The sequence below is a fragment of the Bos mutus genome, chromosome 13 (assembly GCF_027580195.1).
Source record: "Bos mutus isolate GX-2022 chromosome 13, NWIPB_WYAK_1.1, whole genome shotgun sequence".
Classification (NCBI taxonomy): Eukaryota; Metazoa; Chordata; class Mammalia; order Artiodactyla; family Bovidae; genus Bos; species Bos mutus.
In genome coordinates, this window is record NC_091629.1 from 6364723 (window position 1) to 6388293 (window position 23571).

General features: G+C 34.9%; 1 protein-coding gene across 11 annotated transcripts in view; it reads left to right on the forward strand.

Moving 5' to 3' along the window:
* ABI1 (abl interactor 1) overlaps window positions 1–23571 on the forward strand; it is an 87864-nt gene that overhangs the window by 59277 nt on the left and 5016 nt on the right. The window contains exons 3-10 of one of the 11 annotated variants that reach the window (XM_005906473.3): window positions 2869–3045; window positions 5103–5117; window positions 5851–5951; window positions 7099–7239; window positions 10626–10726; window positions 15333–15506; window positions 18452–18538; window positions 22371–22556. In XM_005906473.3, the coding sequence (XP_005906535.1) occupies window positions 2869–3045; window positions 5103–5117; window positions 5851–5951; window positions 7099–7239; window positions 10626–10726; window positions 15333–15506; window positions 18452–18538; window positions 22371–22556 (982 nt within the window). Of the gene's footprint in view, window positions 1–2868; window positions 3046–5102; window positions 5118–5850; window positions 5952–7098; window positions 7240–10625; window positions 10727–15329; window positions 15507–18451; window positions 18539–22370; window positions 22557–23571 lie in introns of all 11 variants that reach the window. The other 10 variants (XM_005906472.3, XM_005906478.3, XM_005906480.3 and 7 more) reach the window with 10 other exon arrangements.

Sequence of the window (23571 nt, forward strand, 5' to 3'; positions counted from 1 at the left end):
AGGTTGAGAAGACAAACTGCAGGAGGGACTGAGCAGGAAGATAGCCAGCTGTTGCCTTTCTGCTTTAACAAACGTTATGTGTCCCCTCCGACCCCTCAGTCTCCCAGGCAAACTAGCCAGAGTTCTAGGTTCTCCTGGTTCTGTTTAGAGTGGTTACAGTTTTCCTTCTTTCATGCTCAGTATAGATACACTGAGAGAACCTTATATACCCTTGCCTCCCTCTGCAGATAAATATTACTAGTTGTTTTCAGGGTCTACCAGGTGAGCTTAGTGAGTAGCTGACAGTAGCCAGGGCATCATTCAGGCTGCTGTTTTTGAAACTACTTCCTGGTACTCGTCCTGAAGCTGCCGCCCCAGTTCAGCCTCATTACTAAGCCCTGAAGTAGAGGACCAGAGACTGCCTGGAGGACCACACGAGTTGATCATGTTCACTCACGATTCCCAGGGACTTCTCTCAGTTTTCATTAGCTATCCTTTCATTCTAACTCTAAAAAACTTTGTCTTTGTTAGCACTCCATCTTCATTACCAAAGCTTCAAACATTGCAAGGGTTTTGAGATTTTACCCTTAGCGGATGCTCACAAGTTAAGCCAGCCACAATTCCATAGATGTGAGGAGAAGACGTGAGACTCCAGGTTAGAGACAAAGGTCATTATTGTCATAGTCAACACTGTGTCAGACACCAGCCCCACTTTCTATAGGATATGTCCGAGACAGCCAGATGGTGCCTGGCTGTACACAGTCAGGTGTGTTCCAGGAAAGGAGCTCCCAGCTTAGGGGACCAGCTCTTTTATAATGGGCAGTAAGCCTTCTGCGGAGAAGGCAATGGCACCCCACTCCAGTACTCTTGCCTGGAGAATCCCATAGATGGAGGAGCCTGGTAGGCTATAGTCCATGGGGTCGCTAAGAGTCGGACACGACTGAGTGACTTCACTTTCACTCTTCATTTTCATGCATTGGAGAAGGAAATGGCAACCCACTCCAGTGTTCTTGCCTGGAGAATCCCAGGGACGGGGAAGCCTGGTTGGGCTGCTGTCTGTGGGGTCTCACAGAGTCGGACACGACTGAAGCAACTTAGCAGCAGCAGCAGCAGCAGTAAGCCTTCTGACGTTATCTTTGTTATACTGGACAGTAAGCCTGCCTTTTGTACTTTGAGGAGACACTATATCTTCTAAGGCTAGGGAATCAGCATCTCTTCTCACAAGGTGTGCAGAAATACACATAACATTAACCTTTATTTCCTGACAGTGCCCCCACCTCCACTCCCTTTCAGTTCATTTCACATGCTTCTGTTTTCTTACTGCTTTCTAACTGGTCTCATCCCAGTAGTCTTCTCTCTGTCCTCCTGTGCAAGAGGGATCTTTTAGAATATAGACCTGATGATATTGCTCAATTTGAATTTTTTATTGGTTTTTCATTACTATTGGGACTTCACTGATGGCTCAGATGGTAAAGAATCTGCCTGCAGTTCAGGAGACCTGAGTTCGATCCCTGGGTCAGGAAGGTCCTTTAGAGAAGGGAATGGCTACTCACTCATTACTGTTAGGCCAAAGCTTAAACTGTTGAGTGGTCGTGTAACTATTTCTCATGTGCTGACTACTGTCCAGCTTTTTTTAAAAATACTTACAGTTAAATAAGAAAAACAAAAACCTACCTTCTTTAAAGCTATAAAGGCCAGTACTAATGACGTGCCAGACATCACCTCAGATGAGTGTGGCTCCCCTCGCTCCCAGGCCGCAGCCTGCCCCTCAACACCCAGAGCCCCCGGTGCACCAAGCCCAGGTGCCCATATGAACCTCTCTGCCCCAACTGAGGGCAAGACTATCTTGAGGCCAGAAGATGCAGAAGCCAGAGTATGAAGTGGAATGAATGCTCCTGTTTTGAGAAGCACACTTGTAACTGCATCTTTTGGAATCTTTTTGGGGGGCAGGGATTTCTGTACTTTTATTTCAGAGATTCTCTGGTCACAGGTTTTCCCCAGGGAACTTCTGAGAAATTTGCAGTTTCTTACCAGATGAAACATGGAAATTTTGCCCTTAGTTCCATGCATCCCCACATCTCCTTCGCCCCCCCCCGACCCTTTTTTAGTTTTAATTTATTGGTTAAACTTATGGTGGCAATCCGTGAGGTGTGTCAAAGAGTGTACAGATGTATGTGTGTATATTGTATGTATGCTAACATATTACTGAAGGACACATTTTAATAAATAAAAATTTCTGTCTTAAAAAAAAAAAAAGGCCAGTACTAGGTAGGCTGCAGATGTGTGGGCTCCTTGCTGCCAAATTGTAACCCCTGGTTTTCTCTGGTCTTCTTTTTTTTCCTTCTTAAACCTTTGTCTGTAATATGCTGTTCTTCTTGCCTTAAATAATTTCCATAATTTGCCTCTAATATTTGTTTATTTTTTAAAATGTACTTACTCTATTAAAGCCTTCTCAACCTAGTTGGATATCTTGCTCTGAACACCTTTAGAGTAATTGCAAATAAATTGTGCGTGTGTCACTATAGTAGTTACTTCATCTGGTTGTAATTTCTGATTTCTTTATCTGGTCTGTATCTACGCAAAATAAAGTGTAAGCGACACAGAGTAGGAGCCCTCCCTTTCCACACACACCAGGTCTTTGGGAGAGAAAATCGCTTCCCTCAGAATCACTTTGGAATCAAAACCAATAGTTTAGTTGGTGCTTTTAATCAGCTTTAGAGATCCCATGTTTCAGCGTCCAAGATATTAATTTGCTTAATTTTGAAGGGGAGCATGTAGTAGTATTCACTGAAAAATAGACATGTGATACATTCTTAATATGTGGACATTATATATATTATTTACTCTGCCAAACAATATTTTCTTGCTTTGTTCAAATTTAAAATATAGACTGTGGACATTCATAAAGAGAAAGTGGCTCGAAGAGAGATTGGTATTTTGACAACAAATAAGAATACATCAAGAACTCACAAAATAATAGCACCTGCGAACATGGAGCGACCTGTAAGGTATATTCGGAAACCTATTGACTATACAGTTCTGGATGATGTGGGCCACGGTGTCAAGGTAAGTGTCTTCATATTGTATTCTCTTAAAAATTTGCAGGCTATACAGTTTCAGAGTAAACTTGAATACATAGTAGAAACATTTAAAATTATTTGTTGATAATAACAGCTATAGAGCCTGGTTCATAACTTGTGAAGGATTTTCCACATATGTCTTTGTTTTCAAGCTTTGAAAAGATCATGTGATCTAAGGGTTGTTCTGTTTTATTAATGGAAACACTGAAGCTTTATAATACATAGGAATGGTGTTTTTAAAGGTTTCAGTTTTATTAGAGGAATGAACTGTGGAATCATTTCAAAGAGGAACTGGCATCTTACAGACTTTCATTCCTGTGGTATGCGAAGCTTATGATCTACTTAGGGCCTGCAGAAAGGGTGGAATAAGAGAGTTCTATTGTTTTCAACCTTAGAGTCCAGGGAGCTGGTAAACTGACTCATCCATAAATGTAAATGTTAAGGAAATGAAGTGAGATCTTAAGGAAATAAAAAGCCTAGTTTTATTTCCTTAAGATGTTTTAGTTCTAAAACGTGCTTGGGAGACACTGAAGTGGAAGTTTTTAAGTTGCTAACCAATTACATTTTGAGTTGTAAGGTATAGAGATCATTTCCTTCCAACACTCCTAACATCTTTGTGTAAATTTACACACACTTAACAGAGGAGGCTGTGCTCCATAACAGGTAAAGGTTACACCATTACACAGTAGCAGAATTCAAGTAGAATTTTTATTCCCAAATAAATTATCCTTTCACCCTTTCATTTGGGACTAGTTTATACTTGAGTGCTATTTTTTTGTTTTCTCTTTCACTTGAAACAGCATATGAGGGAAGATGTATGGTCATATTTAGAATATTTCTAAGTTACTTTAGAATAGTATTTAGTGTATTTTAATGCTATCACATTAATATGTCTTTTCTTCAAAGATAATGAGGTTATTCAAATTTAATTTCTAAATCCAATTGTGAAATGTAGTGGCAAGGTAGGATTCCAGACATTGTTTAATCTAGATAATAATGAGCCGTGTTATTCTAAACAAATGTTAAAGAATACCAAAGTTCTGGCACAGTTTCTAGCAATAAGAATATGGGTCAAGCAAGGTATATTCCGTTTTTGGATGCTTTCCTTAATGTTGCTTTTATGGTCACTTGAAAAATGATAAGATACAAATTTAGAATGGCAAATGAGATGGAAAGAACTTGAGGGAACCCCTTTTTCCCCAGTGTAGAAAAAGTCTTCAATCTGAAGATAATTTTCCTTAAGTGGCATGTTGCAAGTAGGCTGCTTTGGACACATTAGTTCATATATATAAGCTGGCCAGGTTTTAAAGATGTAGCCTTTAGGATCAAAGCAGCTTTTTTTCAGTTCTGAATTTTGATCAGACTTGTTCAGAAGGAAATTTAGAACTAAAACAAACTCTATTTACTAGTGCTGGCCTCTTAGGATTTGGATTCTTAAGCTACACATGAGAGGGTTTCCAGACCCTATTTGTTTGTTTGTTCCTTAATTAGAATTTGGCTAAGATGTTGTGGTGCATTGTAATTTTGTTTTAAACCCTGAGCTGCTAGGTCCTTTTCTGAATTTGGAAGCAACCTGTAATTTTGGATTTTAACATTTACAGTTGATCACTCTTTAAAATTCTGTACCATTCCAATAATGAAGCATGAGCATCCATTGTCCAGCAGGCTTAAGGTCTGTGCACTGAGGCATTAAAATAGCCATACGTTTAATGAGCTATGTGTTTGTATTTAAATCAGAGTTTGTTTTTTATCATCCATGATTCAGTTGAATTAGTTTGATAGGATAAAATACTGACCTAAGAAATTACATAATTTGCATGAGATTGGCATAATTAAGTGGTAATTTTCTTATGAATATATTACTTTGAATAAATATATGATACCTATGAATATTTCCCTACTGCTTGTGGATGTCTTTTCTTTATAAAATACTTAAAATATGACTGGGTAAAAGCTTATTAACATGAATCAAGTAACTGTCCTATCAGATAAGATATCTAGAATTAATTTCTACTTTTTCCCCCCTTTTTTGCCAACGTAAAGTGGCTAAAAGCCAAGGTAAGAGATACTACTTATCACTTGATCCACGGTATTCCTTCTGTATTGATAGAGGCTGCAGAGCCACTAAAACTTGAAAACTTCTCCTATGTCTGTCTGCTTTTTTCCCCATAGGATTTATATGGGTTAAATATACTCAAACCCAGTTCAAATCAGCAACATTTAGCTTGGATGTGTTAATATATCAAAGATATATTGACATCTGCATTTATATAGGAACATTAATTTTGCTAACATTTATTGCTTTGCTCATTTTTTGATAGTTGCCTTGCTTTTATTGACTTACAATTAGGAGGTTTCCCAGACATTACATGTGACTTTGTTACTGAGTTGTTGGGATAGAGATGATTTTTCAGATGAATATTTTAGCAAGTTGACACTGAGATCTGTAGTTTGTATTCATGCACACGTTTCGAAAATTTCAGGAAACCGAATATTTGAATTGCAGAAAAGTTAGATCTCAGTGAGCATGTATAACAATAAAATAATATATAAAATTGAGTAATCTCACCTGTATTTTGCAATTAATTGGCATGAAGGGCGCAAAATAATATGAAAAGCCAAGTGCAAGTGGTATTTTGACTTTTTAAAATATAGTATCAAAGTCTGTTATTAAAGCTGTCTGGGAATCCTTATTTCACATTCTGATATTTAAAAAATAATAATACATGGTGTCAAAACACCAAGAGAACAATTTGATATAAAAATAAAAGCGTTTCTTTCCACATTTTAGCATGGAAATAACCAGCCTGCAAGAACTGGCACGCTGTCGAGAACAAACCCTCCTACTCAGAAACCACCGAGTCCTCCCATGTCAGGCCGGGGGACGCTGGGGTAAGCACTCAGTTACATCTGTGTTCTTCAGATCCAGTGAAGGAAATCAAAGTGAATCCAAAATGAATCTGCCTGTTCTGTAATTTCTCTGAGGAACTCTGTACCAGAAAAGTTTTTTGTATGTGTATAAATGAGCATTGTCTATTATTTTCCAATTCATTATAAAAATTTTATATACATATATATAAATCTGACCTTAAAATGAAATATTTATTAAAATGAAATAACCAGAGGTTTCCGTATATATTGTCTTTACATGTATTTGCAATATTTATATTACAGAACTTTGAATAAGTGGCCTGTTTTGCATACTTGGTTTGGTAGCTTGCAGTTCTTCCATTTCCCCCATTTCTGCTTTCCCTGACACTTGGGAATCTTTACTGGGAATCCTTCTAACTGTGCTTCTGCTGGTCATTTTGGGGCCCTTCATTCTATAGTAGCTTTATGAGAAGGCCAGTGCAGAAGGAGAAAAGATAAGTTTGTGCCTTCTTCCTTCCCAGTTTTCAATGCAATGCAAATACTGAATACTTGGTAAGACAGTCCTGAAAGATTATTCACGTTATTGTAGACTATAGACTCCTTGTTTTGGGGGGAGGGGTGGTAGAATCGTTACTTTATAGTAACAGGAATCAGTAAGCAACATTTTTTGTAGGCTCTTAGTTTCAATTTTCATTTTGTGAACCCCTTGCCCCTGAAAAAAACCATGAAGTTGTTAAATAGAAAAGTTAAATCGTGTATTGAGAAATTAATGGCATCACTACTGGGGCCAGAATGTACTTGCCCATATATTAATATTCCCGTATTGAGGTAGGAATAAACTACAGAGGAGATATTTAGCTTCCACAATATATAAGGACAGTGCCTTGTGGGTTACTGAGTTGGGAATCATATGTATTTCAAAGTTTCATATTACTGAGCATTTAAAAAATTATAACTATTATTTTTAGAAAGAAAAGGTAACAGATTTTAGCTTTTGTTAAAGTAACAAAATTCATATGTTCCTATTAAAGCATTTTCTAAAAACAAACTTTAGTATTTAAAAAAAATTGTGTTATACTTGGTAATAAAGGGATAGTCACAAATTTGGGGGGGAAATACCATTTTATCTTTCTTATCCATTACTCCTTTCTCTATTATGCTTCTTTAGACGAAATACTCCTTACAAAACCCTTGAGCCTGTTAAACCTCCAACAGTTCCTAATGACTACATGACAAGTCCTGCAAGGCTGGGAAGTCAGCATAGTCCAGGCAGGACGGCTTCTTTAAATCAGAGACCGAGGACACACAGGTAAATTTTTAGATTGAGCCTTTGAACAGCTGAGAGTGTATGTTATTGATTGGTGACAGACTCCTGTAGAATTATAGGTAAAGGGCTCCTCTGATGCTAACATAGATGGTAAGGTTGAGGATGATAATACTGTATACATTTCTGTAAAGTTACATCATGACTTCTATTTTTTTAGATTTTTTAGTATCTATACTCCTAGCAGATTGCTAGTATTTCTTCTTTTTGACAAAGGTACATATGTACATTTGGATGAAGACTAAAGAATTTTTTTTTTATGGTCATTTAGGAAAAAAAGATCAAGATAACCACTGTGAAATTTTTTGGGTAAATGGTTAAATATCAGAAACTATCCAATGAGATTTAAACTTGAAGCTCTGAGGAAGAATTTCTTAGGAGAGTTGATAGACTGCAGAGTATATTATTATATAAATTGTTTTTTAAAAAAGTTCTAGAAATCAACTACCCAGTGGATTTTTTCCCCCTTTGTTTTAAAAAATGTATTAATTTTTGGCTGTGCTGGTTCTTCGTTGCTGTGCGGGTTTTTCTCTAGTAGAGGTGAGCAGGGGCCGCTCTCTAGTTGCAGCGCACAAGCTTTTCATTGTTGTGGCTTCTCTTGTTGTAGAGCATGGGCTTTAGTGGTGGCGGCACGTGGGCATAGCAGTTGTGCTTCTCAGACTCTTGAGCACAGGCTCAGTAGCTGTGGCGCCCTGGGCTTTTAGTTGCCCTGCCGCGTGTGGGATCTTCGCAGATCAGGGATTGAACCTTTGTCTCCTGCATTGGCAGGTGGATTATTTACCACTGAGCCACCAGGGAATCTACCCAGTGGATTTTTAAAAACTTGATATGGAACATAACGTGCATTTCAGAAAAGGAGATAATTTATTAATATAAAACTTGATGTATTAATAGAAACTGAATATAGTCAAGTAACATCACGCAGATGAAAAAATGGAATAGTAGCAGCAACCCAGAAGTCCGCTTCAGGCCTTTCCCAGTGATTGCTTCTACTTCCCTCCCCCTAAAGTCACTACTTTTTTTGGGGAGTACTTTATTGTATAGTTTAATTTTTTCGTTTAATTTTTTACCTCTCTTTTAATAACTTGGGCAAGGAACTGCTCTTTCCCTTGATTTTTTGGTTGGTTTTATTAGAGATATAACTTGGTAAAATTATTTTGAAGGATTCAGTTCCATAGGGTATACCAAGCTCTTAAATGCTATGTAATTGTTATTTGTTGTTACTATTCCTGTTAGTAAATAAATTGCCATATTGATGTCTGCAGTTATAGTATCAGTTACAGTATGAATTCAGTGAGGACCAAAATTGTTTTTTAAATTGTTTCTTTATATGTTTATTATTGAATTATTACATCAAAGTATGATTTTTCTCTGTAGTGATATAGTAATAGTTTAATCATATTCAACAACTAAGTTACTTCATTATACTAGGGATATATACCAGTGAGATAACGGTTTTTTTTTTCAGGAACTTGTTCTATTAGAATAGGGATCAACAAACTATTTTATCAAGGGCCAGGTTGTCATTACTTTAGGATTTGTGGTCCATATGGTCTCTGCTGCAGTTACTCAGCTCTGTCATGAGAGCAGCCACCAGCAGCATGTAAATGAATGAGCATGGCTGTATTCCAACAAAACTTAATATATGGCACTGAAATTTGAATTTCACATAATTTTAATGTGTCAAAATATTATTATTTTGATTTTTTCCAACTAATTAAAATATTAAAAAGTGTACTTAGCTCATGGATTATAAAAATCAGACTATGGGCCACATTTGGCTTGTAGGCTGTAACTTGCAAACATCCATGTTAGAAAAAGGCATACAGATTAGTTAATCATACAAGCACATAAGTGCATCTGTCTGTTATATGGTGGTGGCACAAAGCAGAGTATTGACTAGCTTGGGAGGAGGGAGGCCTTCACATCAGACCTTTTTTTGTTATATAAATATTTTTTCCCCTTCTGTTAGTATGTGACAGTGTAATTATAGATGGATCATATTAAGGAAAATAAATTAGACAGTGTAGATTATTACTCTGCTGGGTTTCTGGGCCTATTGAACCAATGATGTTGAGTTCTAAAAATATAATATGGAGCTTCAGGCTACATGGGTACATATGTATATTTGCATATGTGTACATGTGTACTCCTAAAAGGAATCAACCCTGAATATTCATTGGAAAGACTGAAGCTGAAGCTCTAATACTTTGGCCACCTGATGCAAAGAACTGACTCATTGGAAAAGACTCTGCTGGGAAAGATTGAGGACAAAAGAAGAAGGTGGTGGCAGAGGATGAGATGGCTAGATAGCATCACCGACTCAATGGACATGCCTTTGAGCAAATTCAGGGAGATAGTGAAGGACAGGGAAGCCTGGCATGCTTCAGTCCATGGGGTCACAAAGAGTCGGACATGGTTTAGCGACTGAACAACAACATGTCCACTCTACATTACTGAAACTGGTCAGTGTGAGGTTGTATACCTAAAGGGACAGTAAGTCCATAGAAGTTAAAATTTAATAGTATCCACTATTCTACAATGTTCCTTGGTGAAATTTCATTATTTTCTTTCTCATTTGCTTATTTTTCCAAAAGTTTCCCTGTCTTATTACTGTTCTTTGAGATTAATTAGAGATTAATTAGAGATTAATTAGATTAATAAATTGCATACTAATTTCAGACTAATTGGTTACCATTTTTATTCACTTCCATAGCATCTTTTGTGGCTTCCATCCCACTATTTTTTAACTTCTGTTTTCCCATTCTCAGCCAAGAGGTCCATGACAGTGTAGTTCATGTCTGCTTTGTTTACTGCTGTTTATACTAGGTTTTAAATAAATCCTTGCTGATTCATTGTATATGAGATTGTATTGGTCATTCATTTCTCAGTGATCTCTTAACAGTTCTGAGTACTATGTGATTATATTGGTTTTCCAGTAGATGGAGAAACATAGTGAAACACATGGACTTCCCTGTAGCTCAAACAGTAAAGAACCTGCCTGCGATGCAGGAGACCAGGGTTCAACCCCTGGGTTGGGAAGTTCCTCTGGAGAAGGAAATGGCAATCCACTCCAGTATTCTTGCCTGGAGAATTCCTTGGAGAGAGAAGCCTGGCGGGCTACAGTCCGTGGGGGCACAAAGAGTCGGACACAACTGAGCAACTAACACAAAGTCAAACACAAAAACCACTTCAGGTATTAGAGTTAAAATTTGTATCGGACAGTTAAAACGTTTCTTTCTATGTAAGCGTGTGTATATATATCCACACACACATCCATCATAACAGTATCTGGTGGCTTTGAATTGATAATATTTTTTGAAGGAATCCCTAGAATTGCTGTTTTCATGGTTTTTCTCTCCCTTTTGCAGTGGAAGCAGCGGAGGAAGTGGCAGCCGAGAGAACAGTGGCAGCAGCAGTATTGGCATTCCCATCGCCGTGCCTACACCCTCACCACCCACCATTGGACCAGGTATGTCATCTACTAATCCATTGTCATATGTGGTAGTATTTATGAGCTTTATTATGGAAGTCTGAAGCAATTTAGTTACGTTAGATGAAACTATTAAATTTATGTGATTGTTGCCAGAATGAAAGCTAACACTTAAAAACAATTTTTGATTGGTTTTCAGAGTTTTTAGAGTTTTGCAGCTGTTTCTCCTTACTTATAAAAAAAGCATATTAAATAACTTTTGGGCCATTTTGCTTCAGAAATACTTGGTTACTAGTCAAGAATGATAATTATTATTTCAAGAGCAAACCAATAATTGTTGATAATTCAACTGAAAGATCAGTGTCTTTAATGTGAATTATGCATCACTGAACCTTGATGTTGCCTTGTAGGCTGCTAGGTGTATCAACTCTGGTGATAGCTGGTTGTGACCTTCCTGCTTTTATGTATGATATTCGATACATATGTCAGTAAAATGCTCTGAATGTAATGTGGGATTAAACTAAGAAAAGCTCTTTTACTTTTTAGATTATATAAAAATTTAAGAAATCATAGTAGAGCTATGATTAGTCCCTTGATTGTTTAGTAAATGAAAGGAAGACTTTTTGTTGTTAAAATATACATTTGAAAAGTGAGTTTGATAATCAAAACTGGGGAAAATTCTTAGTTTCTCAAGGATATTGTTGAAAAAGGAGAAAAAGCTACTTATAAAAACAGGTGTATTTTATAGTTAATGAAAGTGTGAACTCAGTGACCTTTTTACCTTGTAAAATTCTTATTCTTTGGAACATATGCTTTGCATATGGGTATCTTTCTCTCTTTTTTTCTTCTTTCCAAAGCATTGTACTTTCTTACTGTTTCAGAATGATTAGTTCTCTTTCTTGCACTCTGACCTGAATTATAAACTATTTTATTAGAAAACATTTCTGTCCTTCCTCCTTCTGGAGCTCCACCAGCACCACCTCTTCCACTTCCCCTCCCTGCGAACACTGTGATAGGTGAGACTGCATAACCACTGGAGTGATTTAACTTACTGTGCCTAGTTCATAGTCAGCTCCTGTCAGACGGTTAGCTTGTGTAGTTATTAGGGGGTAGGTGGTAGTACAAAGTTTTAAGTATTAAATCTAATTTACACTAATTTCTCCTTGTGGAAGGCCTCTGAAGTTACACAGAAACTTCTCTGTGATGTCAAATGTGTCTCTGCCTTGTTTATAACCAATTTAATGTGGTTAAGCTTTTGTTTTGTTTAGATCTTTCTAAGAATATTATAGCAGTGATTGTTCAGAAAAAAATTTTTTATTAGTGATGCAGTATTTTTTAAAGTGAGACTTGATTTGGAACTCCCTGGTGTATACAACAGTCAAAGGAGTGGGGTGAAGGAAGAAAAATGGAAAAGAGAATGATGTGTGGGGTGCTCTGAGGTTTTCCTGTGGCTCACAGTTGTAAGACTCTGATATAGTCGAGGATTTATGGCATCTGAGGGTGCAGTGAAAACAGTTTTTTTTTATCAATAAAATACAGTTAAATTGTTCCCAGGTTGAGGGAGACTGGATTGAGCATATAAGAATTCTATCTATATAAAACCATTCAGCCTAGAAATGCACAGTAGCATTTGGGTGGAAATGGATAAAGAACTGTCTCAAATAATGGAGCTTAGGTGAAATAAAACCATCTAGCATCTTCTTTTAAAAACATTGGCACTTGTACTCAAAAGAAAAGGAAGTAATTAAAAAAGGCCCTAGTAATAGAAGTTGTTGGCAGAAAGTTCATCTGGAAAAAATAAATGCCCTCAACCTAATTAATAATCAGGAAGATAGAAAATAAAAACCAGTGGATACTGTTTTATAGCTACTAGATAGGTAAACATGTCAAAGTCCCCTAGTACCAAATGCCAGTGAGGGTGCGCAGTAACAGAAAGGTGCATTGCTGGGGGGAGTTTGTTAGTTAATATGCTCCCTTTAGAAAGTAATTTGTTGTTACTCAGTTAAGTTGAATCAGGTTTCTCACCTTAGATTTATCAATTTAATTTCTAGATATTTCCCCTAGAGTACTGGTTCTCAAAATATAGGTATGTGACTCCTGGGTGTTGCCAAAATCCTTTCTTGGCGTTTTTGAGGTTAGAATTATCTCCATAATAATACTAAGACTTGTTTGCCATTTTCATTCTCATTCTGGTACAAAGACACAGTGGAATTTTCCAGAGGCTACGTAACATTTGATAGCATCATTTTTGACAGCTAAAGGAATGTGTATTTGTGTATTTATGTGTTTTAAAGATAAATAAGTTTTAATTTCTAATATGGTAATTACCTATTCCTGTAACTCACTTCAATAAAATTTTTTTGAGGTTCTCTAATTTTAGAGTGGACCCTAAAGACCAAAAAGTTTAACCACCACTGTATTAGAGCAGTGGCTTTTGAAATATGATTTCCAGATCAACAGCATCATTGTTGTGGGAGCTAGTTAGGAATGTAAATTCTCAGGTCCCATTCCAGACCTCCTCATTCAGAAACTGAGACTGGAGCCAAGCAGCTTGTATCACAATACGCCCTTAAGATAAAATTCTGATCAGTGTTTGAGAACCACTGTTTTCAGAGAAATTGAGGAACCATAATTAGGAATGTTCATAATGGTGGTATAATAATAGCAACAATCTAGATGCAATTCAAATGTCTAACAGTGGAATGGATAAGTAATTGTAATTGTGGCATGTTTGTATGTAAATAAAGCAAAAAAATGAATGATATATTGATATACTTATCAACGTGAATGAATCTTAATATAAAAGGAAAACAGCAAACCAACAGAATATATAATCCTATATAATCAAATATACAAGTAATATTTATATATATAAACAGATTATATATAACTATTGTAAATAGTTATATATATACATTAGTATATATATTATTTATATGTACATAGCATATATAATTATATATACATCAGTCACATACGCTTTTTATGACTTATTTCATAATAAAATACTAAATTAAATTCTAAAATTGGCCTGGTTTGGAACTATATAAATAGGTCTATTTGGTTTTCAATCACCAAAAAAAATAACCTGGATTTTATATAGTTTTTATATAAGTCAAAGAAATATAAAAAATCATTTTAAGATTTCTATTAAAAATGGTTAAAGGATTACCTCTTAAGCTCCTTGGAAAACTTAGCTGTCCAGAATTACTCATTCTCAAAGGCATTTGAATAGACTGTTATTTTAAAAGTGTGTCTCTGTTTAGAAAATGAGTGTGTGAATGATTTAATTAGTGACTGCCTATGGCGGAGAAGGCAATGGCACTCCACTCCAGTACTCTTGCTTGGAAAATCCCATGGACGGAGGAGCCTGTTATGCTGCAATCCATGGGGTCGCTAAGAGTCGGACATGACTGAAGTGACTTAGCATAGCATAGCATGGCTTGGGAGCTCCAAAATGTTAAATATTAGCACTTCTTTTAATGAACAGCCTCTGCTGTATGATTTTTCTAATAATTTGTATGGCCTCTAGGAGAGGTTAAATGAAATGACTGAATGAAAGGAAACCAGGATTCTGCCTTTTTATTTCTTCAGTCGTGATTAGATGTTTGGGAGAATGATATAAATCCTGAAGTTGCCTGGAAGATATAGTTAACTTTAGAGGCTTTGAACTTTATATTAACCTTTAAAATTTTAAACTTTGAAGATGTTGGTAAAGATGACATTGAATAAAATTTTAAGTATTGTTAATACTTTAGTTAGTTTAAATATGTTTGAAATTAAAAAGTCAAGATTGCTTTGGATGTACTATGGGGGAAAAAAAGCCCTCCAAATATGTGGGGAAAGATAGTGGATTTTCTACCCAAAGCTGCCTTAAAATGTCCATATTTTACAGTCTTAAAGTTTTTTTCAGTTTTATCAGTCACAGAAATTTAAGTGATAGGGTAAAGTGTGGAATTCTTAAAAGTTTGGCGATATACAACAAATCTGACACAGGTGCTTTGAAGCTAGAAATTGTGCTTCTCTAAAAAAATGATTCCACTATAATTTGCATTGATAATAACTGCTAATAACAGTAAACAGTCAAATATAGTAGTAAATGTGGAAAATAAGCTTACCTGTTTAGACTTTATAATTTAAGCGGGTTTGGCTGGCTAGATTCTTAGACTGTTGCTATAGACTTGCCAGTGAAAAAGAAGTGTACAATCCAGATACTAAGGTATTCACATCTAAAAACAATGCTTTTCACCTCAGACTGTCATTTGGTACTTATCTTGTTGGAGAGACACAGTTGACATATAAAAACTATACATTCTGAAATAACAAAGAAAAAGATTATACATTTTATTAGCAAAATACCACTTGGGATTATGCTGAATTAAAAGGCTGAAGAATGTTTCATACTTAACTTTTGCACTTTCCACACAGTATCTGTTTTTTCTGCTTTTTTGTAAGTTTTTTTAAGTTCAGAGATAGAGCTATTTGTGTTGTATCTTTACTTTTTTCTTTATTTTGTGCTGTGGACTTTAAAAAGTGATAAAAAATGTTTCTTGCTGAGAGTCTGCTTCTCTTTGTTCTGCCATCGGAGGTTACCCGCGATGCTCAAGTTCTTTGTTGGTTGCCTTTGACTAATGCTTTCCAGCAGCCCCGGGCTCAGCTCCTGGTTCCCAGTATGGCACAATGACCAGGCAGATTTCTCGGCACAACTCTACCACTTCCTCGACATCTTCTGGTGGATACAGACGGACTCCCTCTGTGACGGCTCAGTTTTCTGCTCAGCCTCATGTTAATGGAGGTCCACTTTATTCTCAGAATTCAAGTAAGCTTGTGCTTAGCAGGCGCACGCAGCAGTGGAGCTCCTTTTGAAGGAAATTATTTTAAATTGTTCTTGCCAGTGATAGACAACAATTGAAACCATGTTATTTCATGTTTGTTTTAAGAAGTTAGACCTTGAATCATATAATTTTAAAAATAATTGCTTATCACTTTGAAAACCTTCCGATTCACTGAGTATACTGTAAATAGAACTAAAGAGGCAAAACTCTGAAATGAATTAGGCTGAATTTAAAAATAAGGGCATGTTTGATACAGTTTGATAACAGTAAAATTAAAAATATTGTGACAATTTTTCTTTTCAATAATATAACAAAATTGCTGGCTATCACTTTTAAGCTTTTTAACCTATACTGAAATAAGTTCCAGACCATTAAAAACCATTCTTGATGTCTGCTTATTCTGTCTCTAATAATTATAACAGTGGGGAGGACTTTCTTTTGATAAATCCTTTCTGTTCACCTCAGAGTGCACATCTCAACACTAACTGCAATCAGTGTTTAAAGGCTGATAAGATTAGAAAATAACTTTGGCATAGAGTGAGTAGTCATTAATTTCACTTTCCATATCAGGATGCTCAATCCAACCAGGAGAAATCTGAAATGAGCCAGTTGTTCAGTATTTGTTATTGGCTTGAAACAGTGATCACCAGACATAGACTCAGACATGCTTTCTCATGTGGTTTTTCTGGCTACTTTCTGGAGCTGCTTGTTATTTTATGTTACCTAAAAAATACTGAACACTCCATATTTACACAGGAAGTTGGGTTTTAAATTCTTTTTATTTATGATGCATGTTTTCAACAAGTGTTTTAAAGTAGAACTAAATTCTCTCTTTTTTTGGTTAAATTTTAAAGACTTAATTGTGGTTATAAGCAAAAAGCCTTCTAAGAATTGAAAATCACTTTAGCAGAAATATCATAATTCACAAGTAATCCCAAAATTTATATTATAGAACCCTTTTCCAGACTGAAATTCTCATCCAAGCTCCTGAGAAATGTTCCGTTAGAATTTTACCTCACATTTCCCCTGTTCTCCTCTTGGTAAAGAAAAGTAGCTGGTGGCTGAGAATCCCGCAGTTAATCTGATCATTAGTCTCACTACTTTCATGAACCTTTTTTTTTCATATTATGCTGCATTTTTAGATCTCATCTTTGTGTTTTTTTTTCTTTTCCACACTTAGACATTTACTGTTGACTCCGCAAATAGGGCTTCTGGTGACTCTTCACCTGATACCTGTTTGTGTAGTTCTGTTTTAACACGCTTGGGTTGGTTGCTTATCCTCAAAGAAGACACTGTCATTACTGATTGTCCATATTTTTGGATATTGTAAAGCAAATTTGCTTCACATTTTAAACATACGATTATGTATTGTCAAATCAATTGTCCTTCAACCCGAGTTACTGTTGGTGTTGTAGTGGTAGCATGTGAGTGTTTTTAGTGTTTTGATGTGCATATTCTGTGCATATGATTAGTATTATTGCAGCATAACCTTTCTTTTCTTTATGTACTAACCAGCATGGCTAGTTACTAAGGGTTGTTTTTTTAAATTTTTAGGTTTGTGGAAGTTTTAAAAAAAATTTTTTTACATTGAAAAGGTATATAATCTTTTATTTATTAAAACTATCATATATAAATGTGTATATACTGGAACATTATATACACACATGTATATACAAGTATATACACACATGTATATACTTCTATATACAGAGTATCAGAACGAAGCAGGACTAATTTCATAGTGAATTCAATGTTGTTTTTAGCCATACAATGGATATAAATACACATACATTGCTTTGTTGTTTATTTGTACACACTGAACCTCTTTCAGATTTTTATGCTTACCAAACAATTTTTAGATTGGATTAATGGAAACAGTCTTTCAATTAAATGATCTTTGGGAGCCAATAAATTTTCCCTGTCGATTTAGTGTCATTTCTTGGTGACTGCCAGTAAACAGAATTTTGTGATACAAAAGGAAGAAGGTCCCTTGAAATATCCCTTGAAATTCAGTAAACAATTAACATGGTATATGGAGCATTCTTATTCCCTAGTAAATTTAAGAGTGATGTATTTAAAATTGTCAACTTAAAAATAATAGTAACCTTTTTTTTTTTTTTCCTAGAGAGCTGATATATAGAATATATTTAGCTACATAATGAGATTATATTACTGTATATAATAAGATTATATTATATAATCATACAATTGTTATATAATTATAATCATAATTTATTAAATCATATGCAATTTACATGATAAATCATGATTTTATACTATCATGTAATTATATAATATACATTATAGTTAATCTTATTATACATGCATGTTATATATAATAAGATTATATTATATAATTTAGATGTATGCTATAGATACATAAGAACTGTTTTTAAAGGAAACCTATAACTAATGCATTTATTTATACATGGAATAAACAGCTATTCCATAACATTTTTGTTTTGTTTATGTGAATTCTCATTTACAGCATTACCCTTAAGCTAGACATACCTCTTAGGGTTAGAGAGGTAAGGTGAACTAACAGTATCCTAGAAACCTTTATTGGTATTTTATTCTTACCTGTTTTGTTAAAGTCTTTTCTTAGAATTCAAAATTTTCATTGCATAGAAGTGAAGGTGATGGTAAATCTAAATCTTCCCCAAACACTATAACAGTAGGATTAAAATAAATGTATTTGTTTTTTAATAAAACTACCAGTTGGCTAAGCACAACTCAGCTTTAGGTTTGTTTGTGGGAAATGAAGGTTCTGCAGGTTTTTGTTTTGTTTCTTGTTTTGTTTTGTTTCATTTACAAACTGTTCTTTGCATACTTATGTTTGTGGTCCTTGTAACTGACTTCTGCTTTTTGTTTGTTTCCTTTTCTTTCCTTTATCTGTTTTACTTCCCCCATTCTGTGTTGTCATCGCCAGTTTCTATTGCTCCACCCCCTCCCCCTATGCCTCAGTTGACTCCACAGATACCTCTCACAGGCTTCGTGGCCAGGGTGCAGGAAAACAGTAAGTTTGGAAAACCTGAGCTGTCCAAGAGTAGAGGCTGTCTCCTTATAGCATGCATGGCTGATGAGTCATCATTTTCCTTACTTTTGTTGAGAAGCTAATCTTACCTTGAAAATAGGTGCAGATCCGTTATTGAAACTGAAGAGCACGATCTTCAGTTTTCCTCTGTGTGCATGGTTACTGACTCAGATGAATGTCACAACTGCAATTTCCTCTGTATTCACATGCTCTAAAACATGAAATCAGATCTTTGCAGATTCTTAAGGAAAGCATAATCAAAGCCTCAAATTAAAACTGTGTTGAAACTACTAGCTTTCAATAGTTTTTAGGGGAATTAGTTTTCTGTTGCCAGCTAACTCATCAAGATGCATCGTTACACTGTGAGATTAAATTTATTAGGACAGGTGGTTTGTTTTATTTTCTTTGTTTTGGTTTTTGGGTGGTTTTTTTTTTTTGGCATTTTCTCCTTTAGTTACAAAACATTTTTGAAGAAAACTTTGTAGCCTTTGATTTTTATACATAAACAATTTTGAACTTATATAAAGATTTGTTCAAATTTTTATGCATAAACAGTTTTGAACCTATATAAAGATTTGTTATTAGGATAAACAAGGATCTGCAAGAATAAGTAAATTACATCCATGCACTCCATTTAAGTGATGATCCATGTAGAGCCCTCTTTATGTTTTGGCCCATGAGGATGATTTCTGAACAGGCAGACTTGTTACCTTTTTTAGATCTTTTTGAAGGAAGGTCAGATTGACTAGGAAATTCTTTTGAATATATGAATTAGGATAGAAGTTTTTATTTTTTAATTACCACCTGATTACTTTGACGTTCTGGGAGATACATAATCCTAACTACATGATAATAGTGAATGTTATTTGGCAAAATGGAAAATACTGCTATTATTGAATTATATTACGCCAAAAATGCTGAAGATGGTAAGGTGGTCGCGTACTAATTCACTTCATTTGGCATCATCACCATGCACATAAATCTCAGAAAGGTTTGAACAAGATGTGTAACTCAAATGACCAGCCCATCTTCCAGGAGAAAACATTGTGGCAAATTCCATCCTGCAGCTTCTCCTGACCTTGTTGTGTTATTCTCCACGTTTCCTCCCTTCGTCCAGTCAAATATTTGTTTACTCAGTGTTATGTCCCAGGCTCTGGGAGGAATATACATAGTCTAAGACAAAGTCCCCATCTTTAAGAAATGTGTGATTTAATAGACTTTCTATAAAAGTTTCATGATGCTGAAATTTCTGAGCCTAAACCAACCTTATCACTTACATTTGGTTGGAAACTCTTATGTGTTTAAACATGTAAAAATAAGCGAATCTTCTTTTTAAAAAATTAGTGGATAAAGGTAAATTGCTGATTCTTGGTGCTCCAAGAGTTTAAAAATTGTTTGCAAGAGTTTAAAAACAAAGCCAGTTCAACCTTTGAACTGCCTAATAGCCGAGAATTTTTAGGAAATGTTTTAAAATAGCCATAATAAACATCCATTTAGTGAGTCCAAAGCTCATTGATTAGATATTTGGTAATCCTTTTTTTAAACAGACATTCAGTGTAATGTACATGTATGGTCTTTGCTCTAGAAGCCATGGTACTGTTTCAGTTCTTTTCCCAAACTTGTGATCTTGAGTCAGTAATTCTCTTGGTGCCACAGAATGCCTCGTTTCGTTTTATTTGGCATCTGTTTTCTTTGAAAGCATGTTAGGAAGATTGTTGTTAAATTGGTATCAGTATATTAAATGTTTTATGAATTACAAATTTTATATGTTCTTTAATATTCACTTTCTTTGACAGAGTGGTAATAATGAATGCACAGAGCAGTTAACCTATTAGTAAATGTGTTTCAGTTTAAGACATGAGCATCTAAAAAAGCAGTGTGTTTACATCTGTTTATGATTAACATCAGAAAGCGTTTTTGAACTAATTATACATGGTGTTAGACAGAGTATTATGCACAGAGAATTAGATGACAAGACGCTTGCCCCAGTGTATGCAATTTGAAGATAAGCCAATGTAAATTAACAGCAGTTGGGTATAAAGACAGTTGAATGAAAAATAGACTAGTAAGTTGTATATAAATCAAGAGTAAATGCACTTTAAGAATTCAGGCAAACATACATAATTTATTCATTAAGCCATATTAAGGATATGAGCTATGACTCTTTACTGTCAGAATGGATTCATATGCATTTTCTTCTCATCTCAATAATATTAGCAAGCTTTATGGAGAAGGGATTGGTAGAAATAAAATGGATCCTAGCATTTGTCGGAAGAATAAACTGCACACCTGTGTCAGAGCTGTCCATTCGAATGAGCATCAGCACACAGGACTTATTTCCTAATAGTCTTCTTTCTCACCCCAAATAGGATAAAATAGAAATCACAGAATTAAAGTGGTTGTCAGTAGGGCTCTTATGTGCATATGTTTTGCATATGTTTTAAATCTGGGTTCTTTGGTTATATTCTCAGCTCATTACTGCAAATAGGGTGTTGAAAACTTTAACACTATCTTAGAATAGATGATGACCATTTTCTTTGATCATATAAATAGCCCCAGAAATTGGCAGGTGAGGTAGTATGTTGGAATTATTCGTATGTTCGAATTCTGAATTCTCTCAGATACTGGAGACTATATAATTCTTTGTATCAAAATATTTTCATTTTTTTTTTTTAAGAAATTTGTGGATCAGAAATTTAAGAATTAGTTGTGCTTCAGCTCTGAATTCGTTAATATTGGGAGCATTTGTTACCTGGTATCATAGTAATTCATTGAAACAATTCTAGCATGACATTTTTTCCATTTCACTGTTTACACCTTTATTTAAATCACACATATACATACCACAGCCATCTAGAACTTGAGGTGTGAATCGTTTTTATTGTTTTGCATGATTTGAGTTTTTTCTGTTTTTTTTTTTTTTTTTAAAACATCTTCCTGCAGTACTTTATTTTTAAAATCTTTTATTGAGGATATATTCTTAGGAAATTGGATCTTTAGGATCTAGTCTTTCCCTCATTCCATTCTTAGTTTTATAAGCAATAATACAGAAGTCTTAGCTTGCTTTCTACATTGAAGAAGCTGATTATCTTTTTTTAAAGTTGATTATGAATACAAACATTAAAAAAATATTTAATGAGATTTTCTGCTAGCTTAGAATTATTTAACTTTAGATTTTTCTAAATCTTGTTAAATTTTCTTTTGTTAAAATTTAAATAATAGAAAACCTGCACACATAGAATCATACCTAACACCACAGCTTTTTTTTCCCCTTGCATAAAACAAATAAAAATCAACACATATCCACCCACTAGAGATTTCTTTGAAACTAAAGGTAACTAAAAGCCAAAATCGGGGACATGAATGTGCACAATAAATGGTTATCAAACCATTAAACTAACATTCATAATGTTTACCATAGTCCAAATGACAGATACGACATAAGGCTTATTTAAGGAGAGAGGCTAACTAAAGAGTGACATTTGTTGCGACCTGAACCTTGGAGTAAGGGAACTTCTTTCCTCCTGTAGTCTTATTTAAAAGAAAAAAGCAAAAAAAAAAGACATATTGTCTCCTAACCTCTGCATTCATTAATTTGTAGTACTTCCTAATACCTTTAATTTTAGCTCATTTTATTATTGCAAAATTATTCTTAAAAGTAGTAGAAGCTTTAACACACCAAGCTTTTATTTCTAATCTTGCATGTATTATTATAGTGCATGCTGTATATGATAGAGCTTCCTTAAATTCTGTTAACTTAGGAATTTCCATCTAATCTGATTTCTGACTTCAATTAATTATCTGAATTTTTTAGTTGCCGATAGTCCAACTCCACCACCACCACCTCCGCCAGACGACATCCCCATGTTTGATGACTCGCCACCTCCGCCACCGCCGCCACCAGTGGATTATGAAGATGAGGAGGCCGCAGTAGTTCAGTATAACGACCCATACGCAGATGGGGATCCTGCTTGGGCCCCCAAGAATTATATTGAGAAAGGTAAGGTACAGTCATCACTGAATTGCTGTAACAGGAAGGAACCAGCGATGATCGTATTTTAGAGCTGTAAGGAACACCTAGTCCAGTATGTCTCTACCTTTTGAACACCCTTATTCAGCCAAGATGATTTAGTTCCTACACATTTCCCAATATAAAGCAAGGATTCTTTATTTTCTATTTATTTTTTAATTGGAGTATAGTTGATTTACAGTGTTGTGTTAGTTTCTAGTGTACAGCAAAGTGATTCAGTTATATGCCGAAGTGTATGTGTGTGTATATATATCTGAATTCTTTTTCAGATTTCTTCCATTATAGTTTATTACAGGATATTGAATATAGCTTCCTGTGCTATACAGTAGGTCCTTGCTGTTTATATTATATATAGTCGTTTGTATCTGCTAATCCTAGACTCTGAGTTTATCCCTACCCTACCCCCTTCCCCTTTGGTAACTTAAGTTTTTCTATGTTTGTGTGTCTGTTTCTATTTTTCTTTAAAATTCATTTTGTATCATTTTTTTTATTTCACATATAAGTGATATCACAAAGTATCTGTCTTTCTCTGACTGCTTCCCTTAGTAAGTAGTAAGTAAGTGAGGTAATCTCTAGGGCCATCCATGTTGCTGTAAACGGCATCATTTTTGTCTTTACTATGGCTGAGTAGTATTCCACTGTATATATTAAATACATATACCACATCTTTATCCTTTCATCTGGAGAGACATTTTTAATTTTTTAAATTGAAAATATAGTCTGTTAATTGTGATTTTTCAAATGACAAATCTCCAACTTGACTGCGATTTTTAAGATGATAAACAGATAAGGCACAGAGAAGGAGTTAAATGATTTACTAGTAAGTTCATGTAATTAAGATTTAAAACCAAGTTTCTAAGCTGTTACAATAAAATTAGAAAACTTTCATATCTAAATATTTTAAAATATATTGGGAGATATATGAGAAAAAAACCTCAATTAAGGTTTTCAGCTACTTGATCTTGTAAATGAGAAAATAATCACC